The 27,815-nt window shown below is 34.0% G+C and overlaps 2 protein-coding genes across 9 annotated transcripts in view; one reads left to right on the plus strand and one right to left on the minus strand.

Moving 5' to 3' along the window:
- Positions 1-99: 99 nt before the first annotated feature.
- On the plus strand, positions 100-3,549 carry SLC25A4 (solute carrier family 25 member 4). Its single transcript, XM_003773024.3, has 4 exons — positions 100-341; positions 1,260-1,746; positions 2,187-2,327; positions 3,095-3,549. The coding sequence occupies exons 1-4, from the start codon at positions 231-233 to the stop codon at positions 3,250-3,252; spliced, it is 897 nt and encodes a 298-aa protein (XP_003773072.1). The 5' UTR covers positions 100-230; the 3' UTR covers positions 3,253-3,549.
- CFAP97 (cilia and flagella associated protein 97) overlaps positions 3,311-27,815 on the minus strand; it is a 39,915-nt gene continuing 15,410 nt past the window's right edge. For 4 of the 8 annotated variants that reach the window (XM_031943462.1, XM_031943458.1, XM_031943464.1 and 1 more), the window contains 5 exons: positions 18,642-18,910; positions 17,803-17,877; positions 12,793-12,943; positions 9,382-9,488; positions 3,311-7,251 (listed from right to left, as the gene is read on the minus strand). In XM_031943462.1, the coding sequence (XP_031799322.1) occupies positions 7,201-7,251; positions 9,382-9,488; positions 12,793-12,943; positions 17,803-17,877; positions 18,642-18,910 (653 nt within the window). In that variant the 3' untranslated portion in view covers positions 3,311-7,200. Of the gene's footprint in view, positions 7,252-7,308; positions 8,813-9,381; positions 9,489-12,792; positions 12,944-17,802; positions 17,878-18,641; positions 18,911-27,815 lie in introns of those variants that run through there. The other 4 variants (XR_004230364.1, XM_031943459.1, XM_031943463.1 and 1 more) reach the window with 4 other exon arrangements.

Below are 27,815 nucleotides of genomic sequence, written 5' to 3' on the forward strand. Positions count from 1 at the left end.
ACTGAGAGGGTATCCAGACACCTGTCCAGCCAATACGCACGGAGCCAAATGGCCCGAGGGCCCTCCTCCGCCTCTCGCGAGACGAAGTATCATATAAGGAGGTCTGGGGAAGAAGTGCTCTGCCCCTTTTGGATTGTGGTGGTGGGAGAGAGAAGGGGGTCAGGGCACCTAGCTTGGGGGGCAAGACTAAGGAGTAGTTCCTGAGACACTGAGTACAACTGACTTCCATCATGAGCGACCAAGCGTTAAGCTTCCTAAAAGACTTTCTGGCAGGTGGCATAGCCGCTGCAGTTTCCAAGACTGCAGTTGCTCCCATCGAAAGAGTCAAACTGCTTCTGCAGGTGAGAATTTGGAGCCTGAAAGGTGAATGCATGTGTTGGGAGGGGGGAAAAGGGTCTTGCCCCAGGGGACATTGCTACCCAAGTAGCTTTGAGGATTGATGCTTTGTGCTTGTTAAAGAGTGAAGGTGGGATAGGCCTTAGGTCAGCCATCCGCAAACCACGGGAAACTGGGATGGGGGTTGGTAATAGATAAAGGGTAGAATGGCCTTGAGAGCCCAGTCTAAGGGAACTTCTGACCGGACTCTGCAAAGCCGCGGAGATATAGATGACATTGCTCATGTCAGGTGGCTCTTGCACACAAGTGCCTAAATATGGAAAGCCTCCTGAGGATCGAGTTACATTGAGGACTCTCTTCCTCTCAAGTGAGGCTGTGCACAGAACTAAGAAAACGTGAACAGCTTACTTGCCCTCATCTAATCTCCCCTTTACCTAACCTCCCCTTCTTCTCCTTGCCAAGTTAAAAGTTAATCTCATCCTTTGTTCCTACCACTTCTCTACCCTTTTTAAACTTGCCTTAAAAGCAAAGGGTCCTGCTGGTGAGTGGTATTGAGAATCAGAAGTTAAGAGTTATCCATTCATTGATCTTGGACAAATTACTTGGGCTGTTTTCACATCTGTAAAAATGTGACTACTGGCTAGATCTCAAGATTTTTCAACTCAAATATTCTGTGACTTGATCTTGGCCAATTCCCATCCATATTCAGTGTGACCTAGGCATCATCCCCTCTACTGCTTCAACTGGGGTGCTGGAATCCAGTAAGATGCAGAGTCAGGAGGTTAAGTTCTTAGTGGGGGGGAAAGAGATTGGAGGGAAACATTGTCTCTGGTCTATAAGGCCTGAACTGGAAAACCTGAAAATGACAAAACAATTTTTTCTTTTCCCTTCCCTTGTTCTTTTCCGTCTCTCCCCGTGTCTAGGTCCAACATGCCAGCAAACAAATTAAAGCAGAGCAGCAGTACAAAGGCATAATTGACTGCGTGGTGAGAATCCCAAAGGAGCAAGGCTTCCTCTCCTTCTGGAGGGGTAACCTGGCCAATGTCATTCGTTATTTCCCCACCCAAGCCCTTAATTTTGCTTTCAAGGACAAATACAAGCAAATCTTCTTGGGGGGTGTGGATCGGCACAAGCAGTTCTGGCGTTACTTTGCTGGCAACCTTGCTTCTGGTGGAGCAGCTGGGGCCACTTCCCTCTGCTTTGTCTACCCACTGGACTTTGCTCGGACCAGGCTGGCTGCTGATGTGGGCAAGGGAGCCACTCAACGGGAGTTCAGTGGCCTAGGCGACTGTCTTACCAAGATCTTCAAGTCTGATGGCCTGAAGGGCCTCTACCAAGGCTTCAGTGTGTCCGTCCAGGGCATCATCATCTACAGGGCGGCCTACTTCGGGGTCTATGATACAGCCAAGGGTGAGAGGTTAATGGGGATAGAGAATTATCCAAGGGTTCCAAGGTCTGAAGAAGTTTTTCCCCACTCTCTTATTGTGGTGCTCCTGGTTGAGGAGACAAGATACATTTAGAGGAGTAAAATTCTCTCCTCTGACTGATGGCATCATTATTCCAAGAGAAAGGTTAAGTTTTTTCAGGCACTATGAGAGTAACTAATCATTTCCTAAGAATAAATATCATTTCAATCAGTTCTACAAGGCCATATGTAAATCAGGCACCTGACCTGAACTGTGAGCTTCCATTAGAAAATTGCTTGATACTTAATGTTAAAAAATTTAACGAGCTAAATCAGAAGAAGGCTTGAAGCAAAAAGTATGGAGAAGGTATCTTTCCCCCCTTCCCTACCGATGCAGAATGAGTAACCAATTAGTAACCAAATTTATGTTTGGCATTATTTACAGGAATGCTGCCTGATCCCAAGAATGTGCACATTATAGTAAGCTGGATGATTGCCCAGAGTGTGACAGCAGTGGCAGGACTGGTGTCCTATCCCTTTGATACTGTGCGTCGTAGGATGATGATGCAGTCTGGTCGGAAAGGGGGTATGTTTTTCTTCATCTTCCTTGTTAATACAATACAAGGGGATGGATAATGATCTGGTATACCTGACTTTTCTAGTTCCCTGTATCAGACAGTGATCCTCTGTGATTCACAGTTGTCTTTATAATCTAAAAGGGGAAAAAGGAGGAAGGAAAAGGGTGAGATTATGGATTAAAAATTAGTCCCCTCCATTAACTTTTCCTCCATTTTCTTCTTAGGAAGAAATAAAAAATAACATCTTATCCTGAAGAGAGAAAAAAGGAAAAGATATTAGAGTGGTTAATGATTGTGGAACAGGGGAGAAGCTCAACAAAGAATCTCTAGCAATATAGTGGCTTTTGGGCCACTACTTTTAGAACTTGTACAAGGACAAAGTTGGATTGAGTACTAAATTGATTATTCGGTTTACTGATTCATTTTGCTTCAATTATTTAGCTAACAAATGCCAACTATCTCTTTAGTCTGAGGCAGGTTGGCAAATCTTTTCTGGAATTCAATTTAAGATTAGTCTATCTATTAAAAAAGGTCCCTTTCTGGCTTGTCGTTTCATGGAATTATCTGATAAAAATCTATTTCCCAATATCACTAGAAGCCAGAAAAAAACTAGTAAGAGAAAATCTTTACTTAGCAAGCTAAGGAGAATTTGAGCAACTGGTATTACACAGGGGCCTGCTACATGGAAAAGATCCAGAACTCTAGATCACAAGGCTTTTAGAAAATAGGCCTTTATTCCAGATTATAAACAACTTACCAATTTTTGTCTCCACAGCTGATATTATGTACACTGGAACAATTGACTGCTGGAGGAAGATTGCAAAAGATGAAGGAGCCAAAGCTTTCTTCAAAGGTGCCTGGTCCAATGTATTGAGAGGCATGGGCGGTGCTTTTGTATTAGTGTTGTATGATGAGATCAAAAAATACGTCTAAATTCAATTAAAATTCTTAAGTTCATTGGTCCCAGATCCATTTTCTAATGTTACCCATGGTTTAGTAGACATTTCTTAGGAAATCTGATAATACTAATATGCGATAACACCAAATGGACAAGGATTTCATACCATAAACAAGTTTCAATCTACTGGACCACAAATCAATTTTACATCATAGAGATTTAAAGTATACTAGCAAATATAAGGTAACATTATTTCTATGCTTCTACAATTAATTTGAGATTTGGTGATAATGAATTAATGTGAACCCTCAATAAATATTACTTACGGCTCACTTCTCTAAATTTTTACTTTATTAAAATCCTAGGTCTCTAAACTGGGCTCTAAATTCAAAAAAATATTCCAAGTGAAGGGGCAACTGCATGTCATGAATTATTTGTAAATATTTTGTAAACAATTATTGTAAACACAGACTACTACACTAAATATATAAAGTTTCAATAGCAGCTATACTCAAGAACATACCTTATGTATAAACTGGGGTTTTAAGAAGAGTGGAAGATTATGAAGGGAATGAAATGCATACTAATTTAAAAATGTTTCACATGTACTATATATTTCAAAAACAGCTACAGATATCTCAAGAGACAGAGACTTTCTGTCAATCTTATACATGATCCAGAATCAAAACTAAATCCAGCAAATCTACAGATGGAAAATAAATCAGAGACTGGGAAAGTCTTTTCAAATTGCAGAATTTTCCATCTAAGAGTTGGGAACAGGAATGAGAATTCTTGTTTATAAAGGAAGGACAAATTAATCAAAATCTAGGTATCAATTATCTATTGAACACCTATGTGCCAAAGTGCTGGATTAGCACCTAATAGTTTCTTGCATATTTGAGAATTTAAAGGAACAGGTGAAAGGAACACAATTAAATGCTAAATTAGTGTGTGCAAGGAGAGGGCAAGGAGAAAGGCAAGGCCAATATAGATACAGGAGTGGGAGAAATTCGAGAAGACTAGCACTAGGCCTTGAAGGATAATCAAAGTAAGAAAGGCCTTTGACAAAAGCTGTCAGCTAATCTGAAAAAACAACCTTTGTTCATTACAAAGAACTAAAGAATAGTTTTCTTAACATAACCTCTAATTTACCTTGTCTTTCTCCAAAGGAAGTTTTGTTGGCTAACTCAAGTGTGATGCTAAAACAAAGTATTTTATAATTTAGGGGGTATTAAAAGTCATTTTCACTCTTAGTCCTAACTCCAGGAAATACAAGAGTAAAACTAAACATGCTGAAACATAAAAAGTCGATCAGATCTAGGTTAAGAAGCAAGATAGTTCATGGCTTAAAATGGTATCATTAAGCTAGATTGGGTTTAGCTATCTAATAAAGATGAAACAGCTTTTCACCAAGGGAAAACTGAACTTTAACTCTGAATAGAACGTCCAGACCACACATTTTGAAAAATCTTTTGAGCCAAAAGCAGGACTTCCAAATTGGGTCAAGATAATATATTTCAGGTAAGACTGGGTAAAAGCCTCCATGAAAATTTGAAGCTTCTATATTGCCTTGTTATAGTTTTCTTCTCTATTTATCTTGTAAAGTTTTTTATTCACTACTGTGTCAGTTGATTTAAAGGCTTCTATCCATTCCAGAATCTAAGTATTGGAGAAGCCACTTAAGAATTAGCATACCAGATGAGAATTAAAGCCACTTTCTGGAGTAGAGTCTTTGGAATTCAGTAACAGAAATCATTCTTACACTACTGGGGCTTTACAGTTAGTATGAAAAATTAGGTGGTTCGCCTAAAAAGACAATGTCCAACACACCAAAAGATAAATTTTAATTTAATTTCCCTTACAATTTCCTTCCCCCCCTCCCAAGGAATTTACAACAAAGATAATAACATAGATTGTTTAAAGTTTTATACCCTAATTTATTTTTTAGAACTGTACTTTGATATTGTGATAATGGAGTATGATTGTAAGCCTTATCATGGTAACTTTATCTTTAAGTGACAGAAAAGTCACAGGACTCCTCCTACACATTACTTACAAGGTACTCACTGCGCCCAATCTTTACTTTAATACTAATGTTTCTAACAATAATTTTAAATTATCTTTAAGATATTTAGCACTTTCCCAACAATGGCAACATTGCATATGCTTTGCTTCTATGGTACTTACACTAAAAGTCATAAAACTGATATTATACATGGAAATTTAAAAGGAAAAATTTCATAATTCTATATATGTGAAAAAATGATGTGATTCTAGATGCTTAAAAAGCCTTTGAAAATAAGATAATTCTTGTACATTATTATTAATAAGTAAAAAAATCAATAATTGATACTGAGGATATTCATGATAGGCCTATCCTTTAAATGATCTACTATATTGTTCAAGATTATTGTCTTATTTTCTTTCTTTTTTTTTGGCTGAGGCAAATAGGGTTAAGTGACTTGTCCAGGGTCACACAGCCAGGAAGTGTTAAGTTTCTGAGAGCAGATTTGAACTCAGGTTTTCTTGACTTTAGGCCTGGTGCTCTATTCACTGTACCACCTAGCTGCCCCTATTGTCTTATTTTCAAGAAAATACTGGGACACTGTTATTCTTGAAAGGCTATTTGATTCATCTTGCTTTCTATTGAAAACAAAAAACTTCATTTGAACTTACTCTTCATCTATTATCAAATTATTTTTCTAATGTTTCAAATGAGGGCAATACATTTTTATGACAGCTAAGATCAAAAAGCAAGGAATCATAATTTCCAATAATTTTTTTTCTAAATATTTAAAAAAAAATCTACAAACATCTGAAAGCTAAGAAAGTTGACAGAATTATTGTACTAAAACAGTGTGACAGTCCTGTTAATAAATTCACATAAATGAAAATTATCCATTATATACTTCACATATGGCCATGGGTCTTTTCTGATTCACCAATCATATACAATAATCACTTATAGAAGAAAACAGTAGGCACTTGCTGTATAACATTACACATTCAATAATCTTGATCATTAATATATACAATGAGTAAAACTAGTTATTCTTAAATCAAATTTATGGATTGTTTTCCAAATTCTTCCTTATTCAGTCAGCATTTGTAAATGAAGGTGATAAAGACTTGAATGAAACAAAGCACATCTGTATTCCAAGGAATGCCTGAAGAAGCTTCTTTAAAATCGGATTTGGGGGACAATTTAAAAATTGGTCCCAAATTCAATCAAATCTGAATACTTCTTTTGTAGCATTATAGCTAAAAATGGTTTTGTGGGAGTCTAGAAAAGTGTTTGACCATGCTTTTTTTGTACTTCCCAAACAAGGGAAATGGATTTTTCCTACAAGAAATAGTTTTCAGCGGCTCAGAATTTAAAGCATTTTGCTTCTGTAAAGACCAATTATCAGGTTAGTATTTAACAAAGATTAAACCAATTCTGAATAACAGTTTGAATAAACCACTTTACCTGAACCTTCATTTCTTCATTCATAAAATGAAAGGATAGACTAAGTGACCTCTGAAGTTGCTTTTTATGGCTTCTAGTTTACAGGTTCTTTCTAGAGTTCAGAATCCTGAAATTCCAATATGTATTTGCTACATTGGCTCAAATGTAAAGCAATTCTAAACATATAATGATCTTTCATGTTTACACTAGGCAATCTACTTATCTGTTCATTAGAGTTCTATAACTTAAACCACCTTCAAAGTACCTTTACTCTTATACTTGGCACATCCCCATTCTTCCTCAATTCTTGGGCTATTTCTATGGCAAGCTGAGTGATCACAGCAATCGAATTCATTGCACATGAAGATAAAAACTTCATGTATGAGCAGGACTAATAACCTTCCCAACTTTTGCTTTTTTCTTCAGATTCAATCTCTGTTAAGCCCAATACTCTGTTGATCTCCCTTCATCTTTCCCACCAGAGAAATCTAGAGTCGTTAAGTTGGTACCTAAGATGACCGTGTAGCTTTATTACTCAAGCTATGTGTATGGAATCTTCAGATAACTTCAGTAGCCTTTCAAAGACCTGAAAGATAGCACAAATATTTAATAGATGCATACAAAATGCTCTTGGAGACTAATGTAGTTATGAACATAATAGACTTTATATTAAATTCCCCTTCCCCTTACAACTTACAAAAGCAAAATACAAAAACTGACAATTTTTAATCACTGAATGTACAACATGCTGTAAAAATTCAGCCTATCTTATTCCCCCCCCCAAAAAAAAGTTGGAATTACAAACATTAAAAGTGCAAATTTAAAATGTGATATTGTATTAAATACAGCTGTATCTCATTTTATAAGCAAAGTATTAAATGGCAAAATAGTTTGATCACCAGAGCAGTACATTAAATAATTATGGTAGCAGCATCCAATGAACATTACATCCCCGATGAAAGAAGCAGGATAATCTCAGAGTCAGTTTGTCTTCATATCACCGTTTAAACCCTGAACCCACCCCCCACCCTTTCCCTCTCCACAAAGCCTAAACAAATTCTTAATAGATGCTAAGAATATGAATTGATACACAAGTCAGAATATTTAGAATCAATGTTTAACACAATATAGTTTGTCTTACTGCCAAGAGTTTTTAAGAAATTAACTTGTCTTGTTGACCATATGTAGTACATTTCAAAACACAGCTAAAAATAGGAGAATAAAAATCAACTTCCTTATTTTTGTGGCCATGGATCACAACTCTCTCATAAAAAGATTTGGCATTTAACACAGAACCCTCCCAAACATTCTGCAGGGAGGCTGAGAAGGCAAATAGAGAAATAGAATAATGATAACAGCAGCATTACAAATTAAATAGAAAAACTTTCTAATTATAACCTACCTTTTATTACCTATACCTATATCAAAACCCACTTTCCACTACTAATGTTAAGACAACCTGCATTTAAAAACTTGGTAAAAATTACAACTCCAGGGTATGGTCTCCTCCCTACTCCCTCCCCCCCCCCCCCCCCCCCCCCCCCCCGAAAAAGCAGCACTAATCTTTAAGAACAAGTGTTGATTATATCTAGTATTTGTTTTACAGCACTTTTAGCCCTATAAAGTAGCAGCAACATCAAGGGCTACTATAAATGTAGAGTCCTTTACAAAGTTCTTCCTTAATTCAATTAATAATAAATAAAAACATAAGCGACTAATAATGTTACCTCCTAAAATAGATTGTTCTGATGTCTCAGGATCTGTTCCTTAGTCTTTCATAATATCAGTGCCATTTTTTCCCGAATCAAAAAATACTTGCTTCAAGGCTTGTTACATAAGACTAATGTTGTTACCAATTTGGCCTTTAAAAAGTGCCACAAAGCAGCAGAATCGAATTCCAAACTTTCCCTCATTCACTCATTAGCAATACTGCTACTCAACTAGAAATGGTGCAAAAATGTGGAAGAAGAATTTTACACTCTGTATTCTCTGATGTTTGTTCATAGTTCAGAGGAAAGGGGAATAGATCAAAGTTTTGGTATCTAACTCAGAGCACCTAAAGAAAATCAAGTTGATTATTAGGATGGTCCCACTGTAAGCTTCTATCATTCTACCCTACAATTCTCAGACCGACTTAACAGCTCCATCTGAGAAAAAAAAAAAGAAAGAAAGAAAATTTCAGTATATATTTCTTAATAAAAACCCATCACCTAGAAAGTGCTGCAATTATAAATTCAAGGTATAAATAAGTCCTGAAGCACGCGGAAAAATAGAATAAGTAAATTTAGGAGCTAAGCTCATGGTTTAAAGTTTAATGGGAAAAAAATGATAACTAAATTAGCTAAAAATCCTGGATCCAAAGTATTGCAATACCACCATTCTGTCAGCATGACAATGAGTTCTGTGAATATGGTGAGAAAATTTACATGTATACCACCATCCCTGTATTAAATATATGTGTGTGCATATGTATACACATCTCAGATAAATATATCCACACAGGAAACACTGATTTGACATGAAACTGTCCTTTGGAAAGTAAATATTGCATCAAGTTACAATAAATTAAAATACAATGCTGTATACTTTAATCACTTAAAATAGGATTACAGACTTTTGCACAGAGAATTACAGTAATCTACAAGAGCACTTCAATAGAAATCTGAATAACAATGTTCAAAATAAGTTTTTTTTCTTATAACCAAGCAGTACGAACATTAGGGGGTTTAGGTCTCAGTAGAGGGCCACTGGATGCATCAGAAAGTGATCTTTCACTCTTCCGGCTGAGTGCACTTGTAGCACTAGAGGACCTGGAAGCTCCTCCTGATGATAAACAAACAAGCATGGAAAATTAGCCAATCACTTAAAATTTGAGGTTCTTTTCTATCTTTCATCTTAAAACATTTTTTTTAAGATTAAAAAAAATCTAAAATTAGAAAAATCAAATTCTTTTTTCTTTTTCTCCAGGAGGATACCAATTTTTTGGAGTTGAGAGCAATTTGGTGGGACAAAGGATTTTAATAACTATAATAGAGTAGGGAAAAAACCCAATAGATTTGGAATCAATCAAGAAATATGGGTTCTAAATGCTGATGTTGCCACTTATTGGTTATGAACATTTATTCTCTCTGGGCTACAGTTTTTTTTCATCTGTAAAATGAAGAGAGATGGACTAGATACAAGAACATTAGCATCCCCTTCCAACTCTAATGGTTAGGCTCCCAAGAACCATTTACTAAACATAAACAACACCTATTATGCTATTCTAGGCATAGGGAGATGAAAAGACAATCTCTGTTCTTATGAATTTATCGCCTAACAGGAAAATAATTTTAAAAACACATTTAAACTTTCTAGGTGATGATTTTTATTAAGAAACATATATTGAGATTCAGGCCAATTCCAACAGACTTGTGATAGAGAGAACCACCTCAATCCACAAAGAGGACTGTGGAGATTGAATGTAGATCACAACATAGTATTTTGACCTTTGTTGTTTTTTGCTTACTTTTGTTTTGTTTTTTTCTTTTTTTCCCCTTTTTGATCTGTATTTTCTTGTGTGGCATGATAAATGTAGAAATATGTATAGAACATGTTTGATATATATAGGATTAGTTGCTGTCTAAGGAAAGGGGGAAGAGGAAAGGGAAAGGAAAGGGAGAGAGAAAAATTTAGAATACAAGAGTTTTACAAGGGTGAATTTTTGAAAATAAAAAGCTATTATTTAAAAAATATATATATATATACTGAAATTTTCTTTTTTCCCCCTCAGATGGAGCTGTTAAGTTGGCCTGAGAATTGTATGGTAGAATGATAGAAGTTTACAGAGGGACCCTCCTAATAAGTCAACTTGATTTTCTTTAGGTGCCTTGAGTTAGATCTTAAAACTTTGATCTATTCCTCCTTCCTCTGAACTGTGAACAAACATCAGAGAGTAAAGAGTATAAAATTCTTCTTCCACATTTTTGCACCATTTCCAATTGAGTAGCAAATACTGCTAATGAGTGAATGAGAAGCAATTCTACTATTGGGTTATTGTGAGGAACAAATGACAACATATGAAGTGATCTGTAAACTTTATATCAATAATACCAAGGATGATAATGGTGATGATAATGATGAACAGTTTCACTAAAGGCCATTAGACATGCAAGTATAGCATATGACAGTATATGCAAAACATACAGAAGACTAAAAAAATTAGATGGTACCAGAAATCAGAGGACCTTAAGTGCCAGGCCTTCGTGTTCTGAATACTTCAAGATAAAGCTGTATACTTTATATGAGAATAGCAAGAAGTCACTGAGAAAAAGGGTAGCTTACTTAAAGTGGGAAAGGAATTCAAGGTAGGAGGATTCAGTGAGTTCATAGAGGTTCCTTTACCATCATCACAAGATATATTATAAGTTGTACTAAGAGAGACAATCATGAAATTTCAATATTGGGACTCTTAGAATCCCCTCTGATATATAATCATCCAACCTATGCATGAGAACCTCTCATGAAGAATCCACAGCTAATAATATCTGAATTTGCCAAGCACTTTCCATATATTATTTCATTATGTCTTATAACAACTCCTCTAAGAGGTAAGTATTAAAAATATTATCATCTCCATCTGCAAAACAGGAAAACTGACTCAGGATATTTAAAAGGTTTGCCTGTGGTTAATGTTAGAGATGGGGTTAGAATTCAGTCTTTCTGACTCCAAATCCATTTTTTTAAAGCACACTGAAAAAAAATCCATTTTTAGAAAGCCTTTCTTTACATACAGCTTAAAATTACCCTTGCAATTCTCACTCGTGTTTAGTCCTGCCTTCAAGGGCCAAGCAGTACACCTTCTCCTGAATAAAAGCTCTTCAGAGATCTGAAGGCATCCCTAAGCTTCCAATACCCAAACCCTAAGAATCTCTTCTTCAGGCAGTAAGTACATAGCTCCTTCAATTAATTCTTAAGTAGTATGATCCATGGCCATTCACCATCTGGCTGCTTGCCTCTGGAAAATACAATTTACCAAGGTCTTTCCTATATCATCTAGATCAGATAATAATATACCAGATATGCCTGATAAGGGGAGAGAATAGTCAGCTCCCTAATACTGAACATTACTGCTTTCTCTTCATGCATCCCAAGATCATGAGCTTATGCTAAATCTACCAAACCATTTCACTAACTCATATCTCTTTTTTCAAAAATATTGCTTTCAAGCCAGGCCTCTCCCATCTTGCATCTGTAAAACTGATTTTAACTCAAATATATTAATTTTTTCTAATAAATTTTGTCTTCTTAGATTCAACCCAATGTTTTGGTCTAGACATATTTTGAATCCTTTGTTATCAAATTAACCAGTTATTCCTCCTTGCTTTGTATTATTTACAAAAATGTGGAAAAGCATGCCCTCTATACCTTCATCTAAGCCTACTAAAACTGGCAAATAATATAAAATTTCATTAGGACACTTTACTAGATGAGTTAATTTTAGGCTATTTACAAATACTCATTTGATCAAGGCATTCAACTTAGGACTCATTTAATAACACCACACCTAGGTCTGCAACACAGTTCTTACACTTAACTTCTCTGTGCCTCTATGCCTCAGTTTCAGCATTTGTCCAATGAAAAGTTGGACAACATATCTAGCACCCATTTCACAGGTTGTCATGAGAAAAGCTTATCTTAAATCTTAAAGTGACATAAAAATATGAGCTATGTGCCAAAAGCCCAGTTTCCCTATGAAGAGGAGAAAACCCACATGAGATTACAATATGTTAACAATAACTCTAATTAAGGAGAATCTTTGATTTTGAGACACACAAGCCAATGAATTATGTGCTCTTGTGTTAATAAACACAATGAAGTAAAATAGCTGGTATTTGTCTAACTAGCTATAGTATTTCCGACTGTTTCACCTGATGGCTTCCATGTAATGTAAATGGATTTTGGCATTACAAAGTGCTCTGTTAAAAGAAATATTAACAATCTGTATTCATGTGAATTAAATGTCAAATGTGCCAAAGAAAATGACATGCTGTATTTCAGGAGTAGTTTTTAAAGGCTTATTATTTTATAGGCAAAAAGTTAAGTTAAAAGGCATAAACATGCAAAAAACAAACAGCAATGTACTTACTCAGTGGACTAATTTGACTAAGAGTAGACCTCACTCGTCTAGAGACTGGGGATGCATTTAAGTAACCCATATGGCGATGATAGTCCATCAGTTGTTCTGTGCGTTTCATACCAACTGTTGGCTTCACGGCTTCAAGTCTTTTCAATAAAGCCTTCATTAAGGAAAATCAATTTAAATGTCTTAAATTAGAAGGAAGAATCCCAGAAAGACTCTTATCTAGAACTAGGAATTAATATTTGCTATATAATTTGAAAAGACTATGGATCACTTGGAAACAATCCTAACCTTTTAATAGTTTCAAAGTATATATATATTATTGAGATAGACAAATTCAGAGTTTACATCCTATTAATTTAGAAGTCAATCTGCCAACTATTTCAATTTTGCTATATCCTTATTGGTACTTAATTCTTTAATTTAGAAGAAAGTCTCATAACAAAGAATTGCAGAACCAAGAAGACCTGGGTTTCGGACTCATCTCTGACATACTATTTGCACTTAATGTCTCTGCTTCCTCAATGCTAAGTTGTAAATAACAGTCACTGGAGAATCTTTATACTACCTAGTCATAAGCCTGGGAAGCCTGTTCCCCCCCTCCCCCCTTAAGTATAAATGATGTTCAAAAATCTAGATTTTTGGTGATTCGTGTGCTTCCTCTACCAGTACAAATTGTAACAGCCCCCATCTTTGACCCTCTAACTAGTCAGATGGTTTGAGTTTGCTGTGACCAAGAAACTAACTATAACATGTCGATCCAATTTAGCTAAGCTACTTTTGGCAGTCTGACATAAGGCTCTTAATCAAAGGCTAATTTTTAGTATGGCAAGGCCAGTCAGTGCTTGTGCTCTCCTGCTGTAGTTTTTGAGAACCAAGTCACCTCCCAACTCTGATGAAACACCAGGAGAGTAGGACTTTTAGTAAAATTTTTGATTTTCCTACAGAAACATTATAATATAGGATTAAATTTCTGATCTAGAGAATGATATCAAAACTTTTTAACATAACAGCAAATACTATACTTAACTATAAATAACATACTTAGACCCAAATAAAGATATAAATCTTTCTAAAAGGACAATAGCTAATTACATAACACCATATTTAATATGAGACACTACCTTGGTCTTTAAAATTCTTGCCTTATTTTTCCTACAACCAATTAGAAGAAAAAAAAATCCTTCATTTAGGTTTGGAAGTCAAAAATGTGAGTATCTTTAAATAGAGTTATGCTTACAAGCATACTATTATGACTGCCAAACTTTTTATAAATGTCTTTAGACTTTTGGGGAAATTTAAAATTGATTTGATGCCCTCTTATTTCCTCATTATAAATCATCCTGTACCAGGTGGTTAGTTTTCAAAGATCTGATAGCAAAAAATACTTGTACTTCTCTTTCTGAGAGGCTTTTTAAAAATCAGCTCTGCATATCACCTGCTCACTTGTAAAATTGAACTTTTTAATGATGCTTATTATTATAGAGGACAGCCTTTCTTTCTAAGTATGGTATTTTTAACACTATCTCTCTGGACCTCTATTTCTGCTTTCACACTACAGTAAAATAATAGGATGCAGAATTTTCCCTCTTTATTTTAAATTACAAGACAATGAGTCAGAAAAATGAAGGTACCTACAATTCATCTGTTCAGATGAGAACAACAACAACAAAAAATAAAATAAAATGAGAAAATTCTTGTACTACCTACTTCACAAAATCACCATGAGAAAAGTGCCTGATAAATGCAAACACACACCACCAATGTAAACTATTATTTTAAATAAAAATTAAAAGCAGTTTCTGAAAGCAAGAAGCACGTCCACTGTCAATGTCATTGTTAGAATATGCACACATCTAAAGAAACACTTTGGCTCAGCTTCCCAAATCACATGTGCCTACCCCAAGTGTCAGTCTGTTTGTCAGATGGAAATGGCAAGCCCAGCAAAAACTCAAGTATGTACTAGTGCCAGATATAGCCCTTGCTAAAGTGCTGGCTATACTTTAAACACTAAAGCAGATTTACATAAGTTTTAATATACCAAAATTTATTAAGAATCTTTTTACCGTTTTGCATTATTCTCTAGGTTCTTAGTTGTGTAATAATCTCTTTTACCCAATGAGATCATAAGCTCTTTGAGAGTTTTGTACTCTTTCAGTACAAATACCAATTGACTAAATAGAAAAAATATTCTACTTCATTCCAAGTTAAATATTTTACACAAACTTTCATCTGTCACTCAAAATCAGTTTTCTGTTTTACTGAACCAACAGATCTAATTGTTTTCTTTTTGACTGAGAACATATACTCCTAGCTAGAAAGGCAATTTATCTTTCTGAATTTGTCTCTGTTTCTGACTTAATGGCCACACTCATGGCTGATGAGCAGCATTTAAGGAACTGCCAGATGAGTTTTTCATTGTTCCTGAAGTGATGCAATATAAACCAAAGAACTAGAGCTACTTTAAGGAATCATTTATTCTTTCAATGGAAGGACAGGGAGTGAAAAAATGAAATGATTAGGTAGAACAGTACATATTTCTTCAGTTCAAATGAAAAAAACTAATCAAAAGATAGAGTATTCTTTCTTCTGAGGAAAAAATAGATCTGAGGTATAAGAAGAACTTTATTTTTATATTCTCTTCTCTTTTCCTAAAACTAATCTTTTTGAAGAGATCTGGACATTATTAGTCATTAGAAAGAGAGAAAACGAGAGAAGTTAATGTCAATCTTTAAATTTTCTTTTAGTGTTTTAATGAAGTTACCTTACAATTTTGATAAATGTCTCGAGAACAACAGCCCCCTCTACTGGTCAAAATTACTATTTGTTCTTTCTTGATTTTATATACTTAGTAGCATAGTGCCTGGCATTGAGGGCTTAATAAATGCCCTAATAGGGGAAAAGAAAAAAATTTTAAAAATGAAGAATCAGAGCCAGATAAAAGCCTTTAGGCCTGCAATAAGGTCTTTAGTGATTCAACATATCATCAAACTCCTGGAAGTACCTGGGTAAAATACATCATTAGTATCTGTCCCTTTATCAACTTTGTCTTGACTTCAGTTCTTGGCATAGTGCTCTATAGGCACAGTAGAAACTCAATAAATGAATGGATGTCTTAAAACATTTAACCACTGCAATAATAAATGACCTATGAAAATATTCTTAATGTTTCTGCTTCATATAGAAAGTATCATTAATTATAACTTGCATGGAAAGAGTTTTCTTTTTTTTTAAAGACACAAAACATTCCAATCATTTGGTCTTCACTTGAAACAGAAGAGGCTTTCAATATGAGGAGAACATAGGTCTGGAGGTCAGCTTTTAAGAGCTGGAATATATGTACACAGTAACAGCAATATTGTAAGATGACCAACTGTCAATGACTTAGCTATTCTTAACAATACCAATAATCCAAGACAACTCTGAAGGACTTAAGAAAAATGCTATCCATCCCCAAACAAAAAACTGATAAGAGTCTTAAATACAGATCAAAGCATACTTTTCTTATTTTTCTTGGGCTTTATTTTAGTCTATGTTTTCTTTTACCACATGGCAATATCTTTTGTATGACTACACATGCATAGCTTATATTAAACTGCTTGTCTTCTCAATGCCAACATTGAGACAAAAAGGGAAGGAGGGAATCTAGAACTCAAAATTTAAAAAAACGAATATTAAAAACTGTTTTTGTAAGTAATTTGGGGAAAAGTACAGCTTTAAAAAAATTTTCAGTATTTAATGTATCTTAAATACTTCCTCAATTTGCCAAGCCGTGACTTTCTCAAGGATTTACGATTAAGAAGTAGCAGAACAAGGTACTCAAACGCAGGCTTTTTTACTCTAAATCAGTAATTTAACAAATTCAAGACAAGGAACCAGGCTATCTTAGGGCTCAAGATTGATAAGAAGGGATAATCTAGACATAAGCTGTCACAGACCCTCAATTTGGACATCAAAATTCAAGAAGTTCAGAGAAGGGACAAGGGAGCTCAGCAAAGAAGTCAAATTTTAAAAGAGCAGGCAAAAATGACAGAATCAAGGGCAGGTAATGTTGGCAGGGAAAAAGCCAATCCTGTGTCCTAGTACTCTTAAGTCTCTTGCTAGAATTGATTCTCTGACAACAAAGACAGACACAAGTTTTAGAGACAACTAGAACTATGATGTTGTTTGGGATTCCTAATGATTCTAGCAGGTGGTTCATAAAACCCAGTACGCCAAGGGAAATAATGCTTTTTAAACAAACTAGAATACAGGCCTGGAGAATCAGGAATTACTTTGCTTTGTTTAGCTCATTTCTGCTCAGCTGCATAGCCTTTGATTCCTCACTTTTTAAAATTATACAGCAAAACTATCACTCTTATTGAATACTTATTCAATAAAAAACATGATAATTATACGTCAAGAATATCTGTACTTCTACATCCTTTTAAATTCCAGAACTGAAAGGGAAGCTATTGGAAAAAAATGATTAAGAACCCTTTCCATAACTAAGATTATAAGAAAATTACTATTTAGTGTTTACAGCTAAATCTTTTTTAGGTCAAATGTGATACAGAGCAAGACATTAAATTTTTTCCTCTTGTGATCTCTTTTTACGAGAAAATTGTTTATGTGACCTCAGGTATATAAGTATATGAAATCAAATATTTACTGATAATAAGTCATAATTTTGTGATTCCCACATTCAGTTATAAGGCTCCAAATGGGGTCGTGAACAATAATTTAAGAAGCTGGAATACAGGGAAGTGTATGCTTTCAGACATGCCCTCTATGTACCTCAGACAAATCCAACAAACCATGGAATCTCAGGTTTAGAAGTGGATAAGACTCAGGACGACATGGAATGATCTTTTCATTTTATAGAAGAGAAAACTGAGTACCAACAAGTTTAATTGACTTGTCCAAGGTAACAGAAATCAAGTGGCAAAGCCAGGATCTGAGTGCAGATCTTTTTTACTCCAAAGCCAATTTTTTTTCCAGTTCACCTATTTTCTGTCCTTGACTTTATACACTCACCTCTGTATCTTTAATCAGCCTATTCCCTGGGTATGGAATGCCCCTCTCCCCATCTTCATGGCCATTTTTGTGGAACTAGTGGCATTTCAGTGTGATTTAAAAGACAGACCAGATTTTTTAAGACAAAACATCTCAATTTACTAGGTCAGTAATAAACCTTATACTTCCCCTTCATACTTCACATAGCACTGTATTCCTCTAAGACATTTACTTATCATACACATTTAAATATCATATTACATGACATCTGTGTTGCATATATTTCTCCTTAAAACTATTAGGAATTCTGACAGCTACTTACTACATGCTTTAGGCTAATATATTTTACTTTAGAGAGTAGATATGGCTATTAAAGTGGTATTTCTAACTTGATCTTGCTAGTGAATAAGTTACTCTGCATGAAATAAAACAAATCCATTAAATTGACATTCAACATAACACCACAAAAATCAACTAGCAGGCTCCAATCAAAAAAGCACACAATCTACAACCTGCTACCACAATCTGAGGCTGAAGTTTGTTTATAAAAGGTTCTGGAGTAGGTGCTACATGGGGTGAGTCCCATTTTTCTCTGTGTTTCAGTTAACCTCATCTGCAATATAAGGAGGCAGTTTAATACTGCAGTGACCTATAGGAGGCCCATCTACAACAAGTTCAGTGATTTTTAAAGCTTACAAATAATGGTTGTCCAATGAAAATTGTCTATTAATGTCTATTTCTATTTTCAAATAACTAAGCCCCCAAAAGCTACAATTTACTTTCTTTTATCATCTTTTATTTATTGAATATAAAATACACACACATTTTCTTTAGTATCGCAAAGGTCTGAGATAACTTACCAAGTTCTCTCTCTCAATCCTTTGCTGTTCTTTCTGTCTGTTGAGAGCACTGTGGTACAACTTTGGCGGTGGAACAACAGGTTTCCTAGGAATGGTACTTTTAGCTCTTGGTTTTTCAGCTTGTTTGGAGAGTTCTTTTAACAACCTTTGATTTTCCCGATCAATCTGTCTTACTTCCTCCTTTGTAAAAGAATAGTTTTTCTTAGGTGCTGGAGAAGGTCGATCAACAGTAAATTTTTGCTGTTCTTTTTTGTCTAACTGCAGGAAAGCTTTAAAAAATGAACAGAAAACCTTCAGATAAAAATCAGAAAGTAAAAATATGGTATCACTGAAATTTCATAAAATCTGTACATATTTTTGTATGATTCTTTGCTCCTGATGTTTAAAGACATCAACCCTTATTTCTTTTTTTAATTTAATATTTTATTTTTTCCTTTAGTTGTTATTTCCTTTGATGAACTTTTTACTGATAACTGAATTATGCCTTTGAATCATTTTAATTAGACATGATATATATACATTTTATTACTAGAGCATGATCCATTTTCAGTACCTTTCAAAACATACAGTTTTCAATAGACCATTATTTAATAAGACCATCAAAAACAAGAATAGACTCTTCATTAGTCTCAAATTCTACTTGTATGAAATAGCTGGCAAATAAGCACTTAGGAAAAACGAGAAAAAAAAGTATCTCTCTTTTAATCTGCTTCAGTAGTAAAAGTTCTATATTTAGAGTACTGGATGTTCAATTAACCAGCTCCCAAAGAACAGAAATCCCCTGTTTGTTCCCATTGATAAGTCTTAAAAGTACTACTTGTTCTGCATAAGTATTAAATACTTAATTTAGGAACTTAGTGTACTAGAAAAAGTCTTACTTCTCATAGTCATAAAAAAAGAAAAGGAATCCAGGGATCATAAGAAAAATTTGTTGAAAAGTTAGAATAGCTGTTAAACTTTATAGTGTAAGATATAAAACATACTTTGAGAGATCAAATTTTTAAGAACTCCTACAGACAACAATAATTTGATTACCAAGGCAAAAATAACTCTGGGTTATCTTGAAACTGTTATGAAACTTAATATTTCACTACACAAACACTACCTATAAGTAAATTTCCAAAACACAAGCAGCATACAAAATATACATTTGTCTTAAAAAAATAAACCTTCCATTGCAGATTAAAAATAGAAATTAGAATGAATTAAAGCTATCAAGTAAAAAAAAAAAATTCTTTTTAGTCCTGATTTCTAAAATTTCTATTGATATAGTCAGCTGTTAGGATTAATTAATTAACTAAAATTTTCTTGACAAGTTATTAAAAGTTATGCATTTGTGGAAAAAAATCTGAAACAATATAAAACATTTTAAAGATTAAGTTCTTTATTGAAATAAGTTCTGAATTCTAGAAGATACCCAACATATTAGCTTTTAAGAATTTTGAATAAGAATATTACTATTAAGAGCTAAAAGTAAATTCAACAAGACATACTGTGAAGTAGCGTGTTAAATGCTGATGATCCCAGTTCTTATGGATATAAAACATGTAACTACTACATAAAAATACAAGATAGTTATAAAAGGACAGGTATGAATTGCTGCTCTGAGAGATCCAAAGGAGGAAAGGTAATTACTGATTTGAGGAAGGAATATATGGAGGAACTGGATCAGGGAAGGCTACACAAAGAAGATGACATTTAGCTGAGGATATAATGGACAGGATTCCAAAAGGCAAAAAAGAAAAAGGAGAATATTCAAGGCTTAAAGAGGTGTAGGCAAATGCATGGAGGTAAGATAATATAACAATCATAAGAAGCAATTATTTCTGAAGGGTCCAAGAATAAGATTAAAAAATTCATGAACTTGGACAGAAAAATCACGTTTTTATTTTTGCTAACTTTTAACTAAGCAACTTCTTCAAATATTTAAAAACATTCTGAGAAGAGGTTTATGGGTTTCACCAGACTGCCAAAGGAATCCACAACACACAAAAAAAGTAAGAATCCTTGGTTTTAAAAAATCAACTAGGTAAAAGAGATCAATATGAGACAGAGTTAGTAAAGAATAATTTCAGAACATGGGCAGCCTTGAATGCTAGTCCCAAACATTTAACTTGGTAGGCAATGATGAATAAGGAAGTTTTTGATAGTTGTACTGGGCCATGAGGCAGTTAGATTACAATATTAGGAAGCTACTGAAACAATACTCAAAGAGGATAAATATGGTGAGGTAGCAGCAGGAAAAGAATGTAGTAGAGATGGGAAAAAAAATGAGTGCAGAGAAAAAAATGGACAAATTTTGATAATTTGTTTTGTTAGCAGAGATGAAGGAAAAGAAAGGTTTAAAGACAATACAAGATTTCAAAAAAGGGAGACTTGAATTAATAATAGTGGTATCATGAAGAAAAAACAGTGACATTAGGAGAAGCAAGTCAAGGAAAAAAGATATTAAGCTTGACTTTGGGTGTATTGACTTGAAATGCCAAGAGAACACATAGACAGAATTTGACTACCAAGATACTGTAGACTCATCAAAAGCAGAGAAGGTAGAAGCTGGATATCAGATTTGGGAGAGCTCATTCATATAAAGCTTGTAACTGAACTTAGGGGAATGAATGAGATTGTCAAAGGAGGGGGGACAGCAAAGAGAGGTTCCACAGACATTTATATAAGTTACAAAATTTAATTTGATTTTCACAACAATCTAGTGTGATTAAAGAGGTATTTCAAATACTTTTCACATCTCTCAAGCAAAGAAAAATTCAGAGTACACCACAATTAATAAGTGGTAGCATTGGAATGTGAACCCGAAATAATCTCTAAATAAAGTGGTGACCTTTCCAATCCATATTTCTAAAAAAGACAAACTATTCCCTCCAGCCTTGTTTCGGGATTCTACCAAGCCACAACAGTCTCCTTACCCTCAAAGTTCATTCCAGCTTTGGAATTTCCACACTATAAGTATACCCTGCCCAAGTGACCTCTTTCTAGTCCAAACAGAAAAAATATGTTATTTTACTACCCTCATTCTGAGCAATCAAAACTCCAAAAATGACCAAGTGAGGCTTGGGCTGGAAGCTATTGTTGGTCAATAGGGTACAGTCTTAAAAAAAGAAATTTACTCTGAAAACCCCAAGATATCTTGTGAAGTTTGGGCAGAATACTCGCAAGTAAGGATAAGATTCCCTACATGGACAAAGATAGGATAGAAGAAAAATAGTAAGGCTGTAAAAATAATAAGGTTGGGTATGTCAGAAAGTCAAGCTGAAGACCTTTAACTTTACTCAGTAAGCTAAGGGGAGACTTTGCAAGGTTTTAGCAAAAAAGAGGCATGACCATTTCTATATATCAGAAAAATTAATTTAGTAGGAATATGAAATAAGGTGGAGGAAGAGGTTGAAGACTTAAAAGACCACTGGGACCCCAAAGTGGATGATAAGGAACTCATACTACAAGAAGAAATGTGAATGGAGAGGAAGGTTTAGATGGTGGAGAGATAGACGTGGCAGGCCTTAGTAAATGATTAGTCTTAAGAGTTGAAAGAGCAAGAAAAATCAAAGAAAATTTTAAAGATTAGGACAAAACAGATTTAAGAGAAAAAAAACAATAAAATTTAATCATGGAAAATGCTGAGTTTAAATTAAAGTTAAAAGTTTTTGCACAAGAATGTTTGTGGCAGCTCTCTTTGTAGTGGCCAGAAACTGGAAACTGAGTGGATGCCCATCAACTGGAGAATGGCTGAATAAATTGTGGTATATGAATGTTATGGAATATTATTGATCTGTAAGAAATAACCAGCAGGATGATTTCAGAAAGGCCTGGAGAGACTTACATGAACTGATGAAATGAGCAAAACCAGGAGATCATTATATACTTCAACAACGATACTATATGATGATCAATTCTGATGGACGTGGCCCTCTTCAACAATGAGATGAACCAAATCAGTTCCAATAGAGCACTAATGAATTGAACCAGCTACACCCAGCTAAAAACCTCTGGGAAATGAGTATGACCCACTACATAGAATTCCCAATCCCTCTATTTTTGTCTGCCTGCATTTTTGATTTCCTTCACAGGTTAATTGATACATTTCAAAGTCCAATTCTTTTTGTACAGCAAAATAACTATATGGACCATGTATGTGTGTGTGTGTGTATTTGTGTGTGTGTTGTATTTAACATATACTTTAACATATTTAACATGTAGTGGTCAACCTGCCATCTAGGGGAGAAGGTACGGGGAAGGAGAGGAAAAATTGTAACAAAAAATTTTGCAATTGCCAATGCTGAGAAATTACCCATGTATATATCTTGTAAATAAAAAGCTATAATAAAAAAAAAAAAAAAAGGTTTTGCACAAAACCAAAGGGAAACAAAAAGATGGGAAACAATTTTTACATCAATGTTTCTGATAAAGGCCTCATTTCTAAAACACACAGAGAAATGAGTCTAATTTACAAGAATATAAGTCATTACTCAATTGATGTTGCCAAAGGACATAAACAAACAATTTTCAGATGAAGAAATTAAAGCCATCTATGAAAAAAATGCTCTAAATCAGTATTGATTAGAGAAATGCAAATAAGACAATTCTGAGGTAGCACCTCACATCTCTGATATTGGCTAAAATGACAGGAAAATGATAAATGTTGGAAGGACTATGGGAAAACTGGGTTTGTTGGTGGAGTTGTGAAATGATCCAATTATTCTGGAGAGCAATTTAGAACTATGTCCAAAAGGTTAAAATTTTGTGCATTTCCTTTGATCCAGTGTCTCACTACTGGGTCTGTATCCCAAAGAGATCATAAAAGAGGGAAAAGAACCCATATGTGCAAAAATGTTTTGTTTCTGTTCTTTTTGTGGTGTCAAAGAACTGGAAAATAAGTTCCCCATCAATTGGGAATGGCTGAATAAGCTAAAAGTATAAAAGCATATGAAAGTAGTGGAATATTATTGTTGTATAAGAAATGATGAGCAAGCTGATTTCAGAAAAGCCTAGAAAGACTTACATGAACTGTTACTGAGTGAAGCAAGCAGAACCAGGAAAATATTACATAATAACAAGAAGATTGTATGATGATCAATTATGATAGACTTAGCTCTTCTTAGCAATTCAATGATCAATGCAATTCCAACAAATTTTGGATGGAAAATGCAGTCTATACCCAGACGGAGAACAATGGATACTGAATGTGGATCAAAGCATATTTTCACTTTTTTTCTTGTTCTTTTTTTCTTTCTTGTATGTTTTCTCCCCTTTTGTCCTGATTTTCTCTCCCAACATGACTCATATTGAAATATGTAAAAAATGAATCTATGCATATAACCTTTTTTAGGTTATATGTATCTTTTTGACACAAATTTGAAAAAAAAATAAATAATACAGATGAAGAAAGGGGAGAAAAGGGTATCAATAGGTACAATCAGGTGGAGCTGTTGCATAAGTAGTTGGAAATAGGAACTGGAGTTAAGAAGTGAGCAAAACATGTGCTTTAGAAGTCATTTGCCTAAAGATAACAGCAGAAACTATGAAAACAAATAAAATTACCAAGGCAGATATTCAGAACAAGAGGGTTAAAGGACAGAAATTTGGAGACGACATTACAAGGCCAGGAAGAATAAGTAATAAAGAAAAGAGACAAAGGGTCATTAAAGGAAAGGCAAACTGCCTTTATGTAACTCTTCTCACAGTTATTTCTCAGAAAGTGGGAATGATTTCCATCCCCCCCCACAATCCTTGACCCATTTCTCTAAGGAATAATTGCTTATTCCTTTTCCAAATTTAAACAAGACTACAAGGAGAGGAAAGATTGTTATTTAAAATTATCATTTGAGAAAAATATAAAGAAATACCATGAACTTATAATACATTCTCATTTATTTCTCTGATGCAACCCATACTAATCCTGAATATTCAATATTTTCTAGGTGATTTTTTTATAGTTAATTTTGAATTCTACTGAAGGCTAGATTCCCAGATAAAAGAAAGCAACATCCAATTTGGCTTATGGCTATTATATCTTTTTCATTGCCATTTCTTTCCTTTCTATCTGCCCCATAGATTGTGGCTTGTTATTTAATACTTCTTTTTTTTCCCCCTTAAAAAGTGACTTAGTTTTCCTGTTTATACCTAAGATTTAGAACTCTACAAATTTATGCATTTTACTACATCTCCATAATCATCAAGCTCCAATATAAGGAATTGACATTTTTTTTTTAATTTTGGAGAAGGTATTTTCTTAACATATTTTAAGTCAACTGTATTTTTATCTAGACTCTATGAGTTCATCAATTTAGGGATTTCTTGATGCAGAAATTACTCTTAAGAAGCCCTAAATTTCTTATCAGGGGGCACTGAGAAATAAAATGACTTGCCCAGCCTTAAAGGAAGGTCAGTCAGTATCAGAGGTAAATCTTGAATGAAGATCACAACTCAATCCACTTCTATTCACTGTACCAAAATGCCAATGTATTGAAAATATACCCTTTAAATTCTAAAACCAGGTCTTATAAGCAATGAATTATAGTAATAAACTACACATAGTGTTTTATGTATGGTTTTAATGAAAGCCTAAAAACAAAGTTGTCAAATACACTTTCAATATTTACAGGTAATCTTTCAGGAAATAAATTGCCATGAGTTCTACTACTAAAAATATATCCTAAGGAGGTCTAAAACATAAAATTCCTATTTCATACCTAAGCCAAAAGTTACAAAGTGATAACAAAGAATTAGAAACAGAAATAAATCTAAACAAATGCTCAAAATAACGTTTTGCTAGTAACCACCTACTATTGTGTTTGTGGTGGAGCAATTAGAAATCAATTTTTAAAAATCCAAATGTTCTTAACTTTTGATTATATTTGAGATCTTTGTAAGAAACATGCAACAGAAATGTCAGTCACACTGACAAAGATAGAAGTAAAAGTTGGGAGAATATGCTATATAGAATTTCCACAGAAAACTAGTTTTAGACATGGTAAATTTGAGTAATTCACCATTCTAAGCAACTTGTAGACTAAATAGTTATAGGACACAGTAGGAAAGTTTGAGGACTTGTTTGATGATTTAGATCTGGGAATTATTATTATATGGGATAAAGCTACAAAATGGCTAAAATTAACCTAATGAAAGTTCAATTTGTGTTAGAGGTGACAGAGCAGAGTTAACAAAATAGGGACCTCTGAAAGGCTTATCTCTGATGAAAAATGTAATAGTTACAACTATAATATGGGTCTAGGGTCTAAAATGTGTGCTTTCCTTTTTTTTACCTTCTTCCAAACTTTAGGGAGTTAAAAATCTGAAGGAGATAAACTATGTATCTCTGAAAAGAAAAGACTAGTAGTAAAATCAAAGATGTGGCCTCTACTACTGGCTCCTCTACTAATAAACTTAATTGATACAAATCTTTTAAAATGAGATCTATGTGAAAAGAAAGACAAATATAGGTATACAATGAAAAATAACTTTCACAACATGTAGCACAAACCAGGGAGGGGAGAAGAAGGGTCAGACTTAGGACTATGTTCAAAACAATTTGGTGCCTGTGTGACCTTAAGCAACATAGTTTCCTTTTTTAGAACTTCTTTATTGTAAAATAAATAGGTAGAACTCTAAGCACTCCAAGGTCTCTTCCAGCTCTAAAATTCTATAAAATGCATCTAATTATGAATATATAAAATTTAATACATAAAATATATTTAAGATATTAGTAAATATATTAAGTCATGATATATATAATACAAAATCAAATGCCTTTTACAGTTCAATTATTATGTGCTGTATAAATACTAATTATAGATAATCACATAAGAAGGCAGATACTAAAGTTTACACAGTTCCCTGTAACTAATATCTGAACTGGATCTTCTAGTTACGTATATATTATTGCATTTTTCACTGACTTTTTTCAATCATGCTAAGAATTTATCTCCATTTTCCACAAATGAAAACTTTCTTTAAGTGCCTAAATAATCCAGTAATGACATAATCAAAGCCAAGTAAATGCTAATAGGTTTTTAAATTTTATTACTTAAAATTTAAGTGCCAGGCTAGATTTTTCTAAACTATTATAAAAATATATACTGAGTGACCTATTAGAAAGAAATTGCCAGTTTTTAATTAGCATGGTTATGAGCAATTTTGTCCTAACCAAAGAGAGAAAATTTAAGACACAATGAAACTTCCATATTATCTACATACACACTTAAATAATATGATCATGGGAGACAGTTAGATGGCACAGTGGAGAAAGCACTGGCCCTGGATTTAGGAGGACCTGAGTTCAAATCCAACCCCAGACATTTAACATTTAGTAGCTATGTGACCCTGGACAAGTCACTTAACCTCAATTGCCTCACCAAAAAATAAATAAATGTATGTGAGCGTAAAAAAAATCAAATTAGTTCTTTGCTTTTCAAGTAAAATAAAATGCATATTTTACACTCATAAAGGCTCACAAAAGACACTGGATAAACAAGTCTTTTTTTGCTCCTGTTAGAGAGCAAAAGTCTCTTTGCTTTTTAAAAAGTACCTTTTGTGGTAAATTGGATTAATTTCAACAAAACTTTCAAAGAAAAATTTTCTTAAATCAAACGTTTGTCATTTAAAGAAATTATTTAATTAAAATTGAAGAAATTGTTTAAAGAAAACCCTTCAGCCTTTAACTTTATATATGTGTTTGTATGCATGTATACAACACATACATTCTAAACTAACTTAAATGTTTTAGTTATATTTTTAATTCATGTTAAATATTTTTCCCTCCAAGGATGTATGTTCTGATATTGCCCTAAGATAGTATTTATCTTTCCTTTGGTAGTAAGATATAATGGAAAGAATAGAAACCAAACTAAAAGTCTAGACGCTTATTCTGTTCCTCACTAGCCATGTCATCCTGGGCAAGTTTCATAGACCTTCAGTCTTAATTTTCACCAAATATAAAATGAAGAATTTGAAACTGATTGAAGTCTTGTCCAGTTCCAAACTTGTAGAGGTCTCATACAGCTCCAAAATTTTAACAATCTATATTTTGTTTTCCTATACTATTATTGTCTACTTTAACTACAATCTCATTATGTGCAAAGACTATAATCTGTTCACTTGTAGCACATGGAACCCAAAACAGAACTATAAAAATGTGGAAATCTGACAGCTTTGGAGCCCTTATTT

This window comes from Sarcophilus harrisii, chromosome 6 (genome assembly GCF_902635505.1).
Source record: "Sarcophilus harrisii chromosome 6, mSarHar1.11, whole genome shotgun sequence".
Lineage (NCBI taxonomy): Eukaryota > Metazoa > Chordata > Mammalia > Dasyuromorphia > Dasyuridae > Sarcophilus > Sarcophilus harrisii.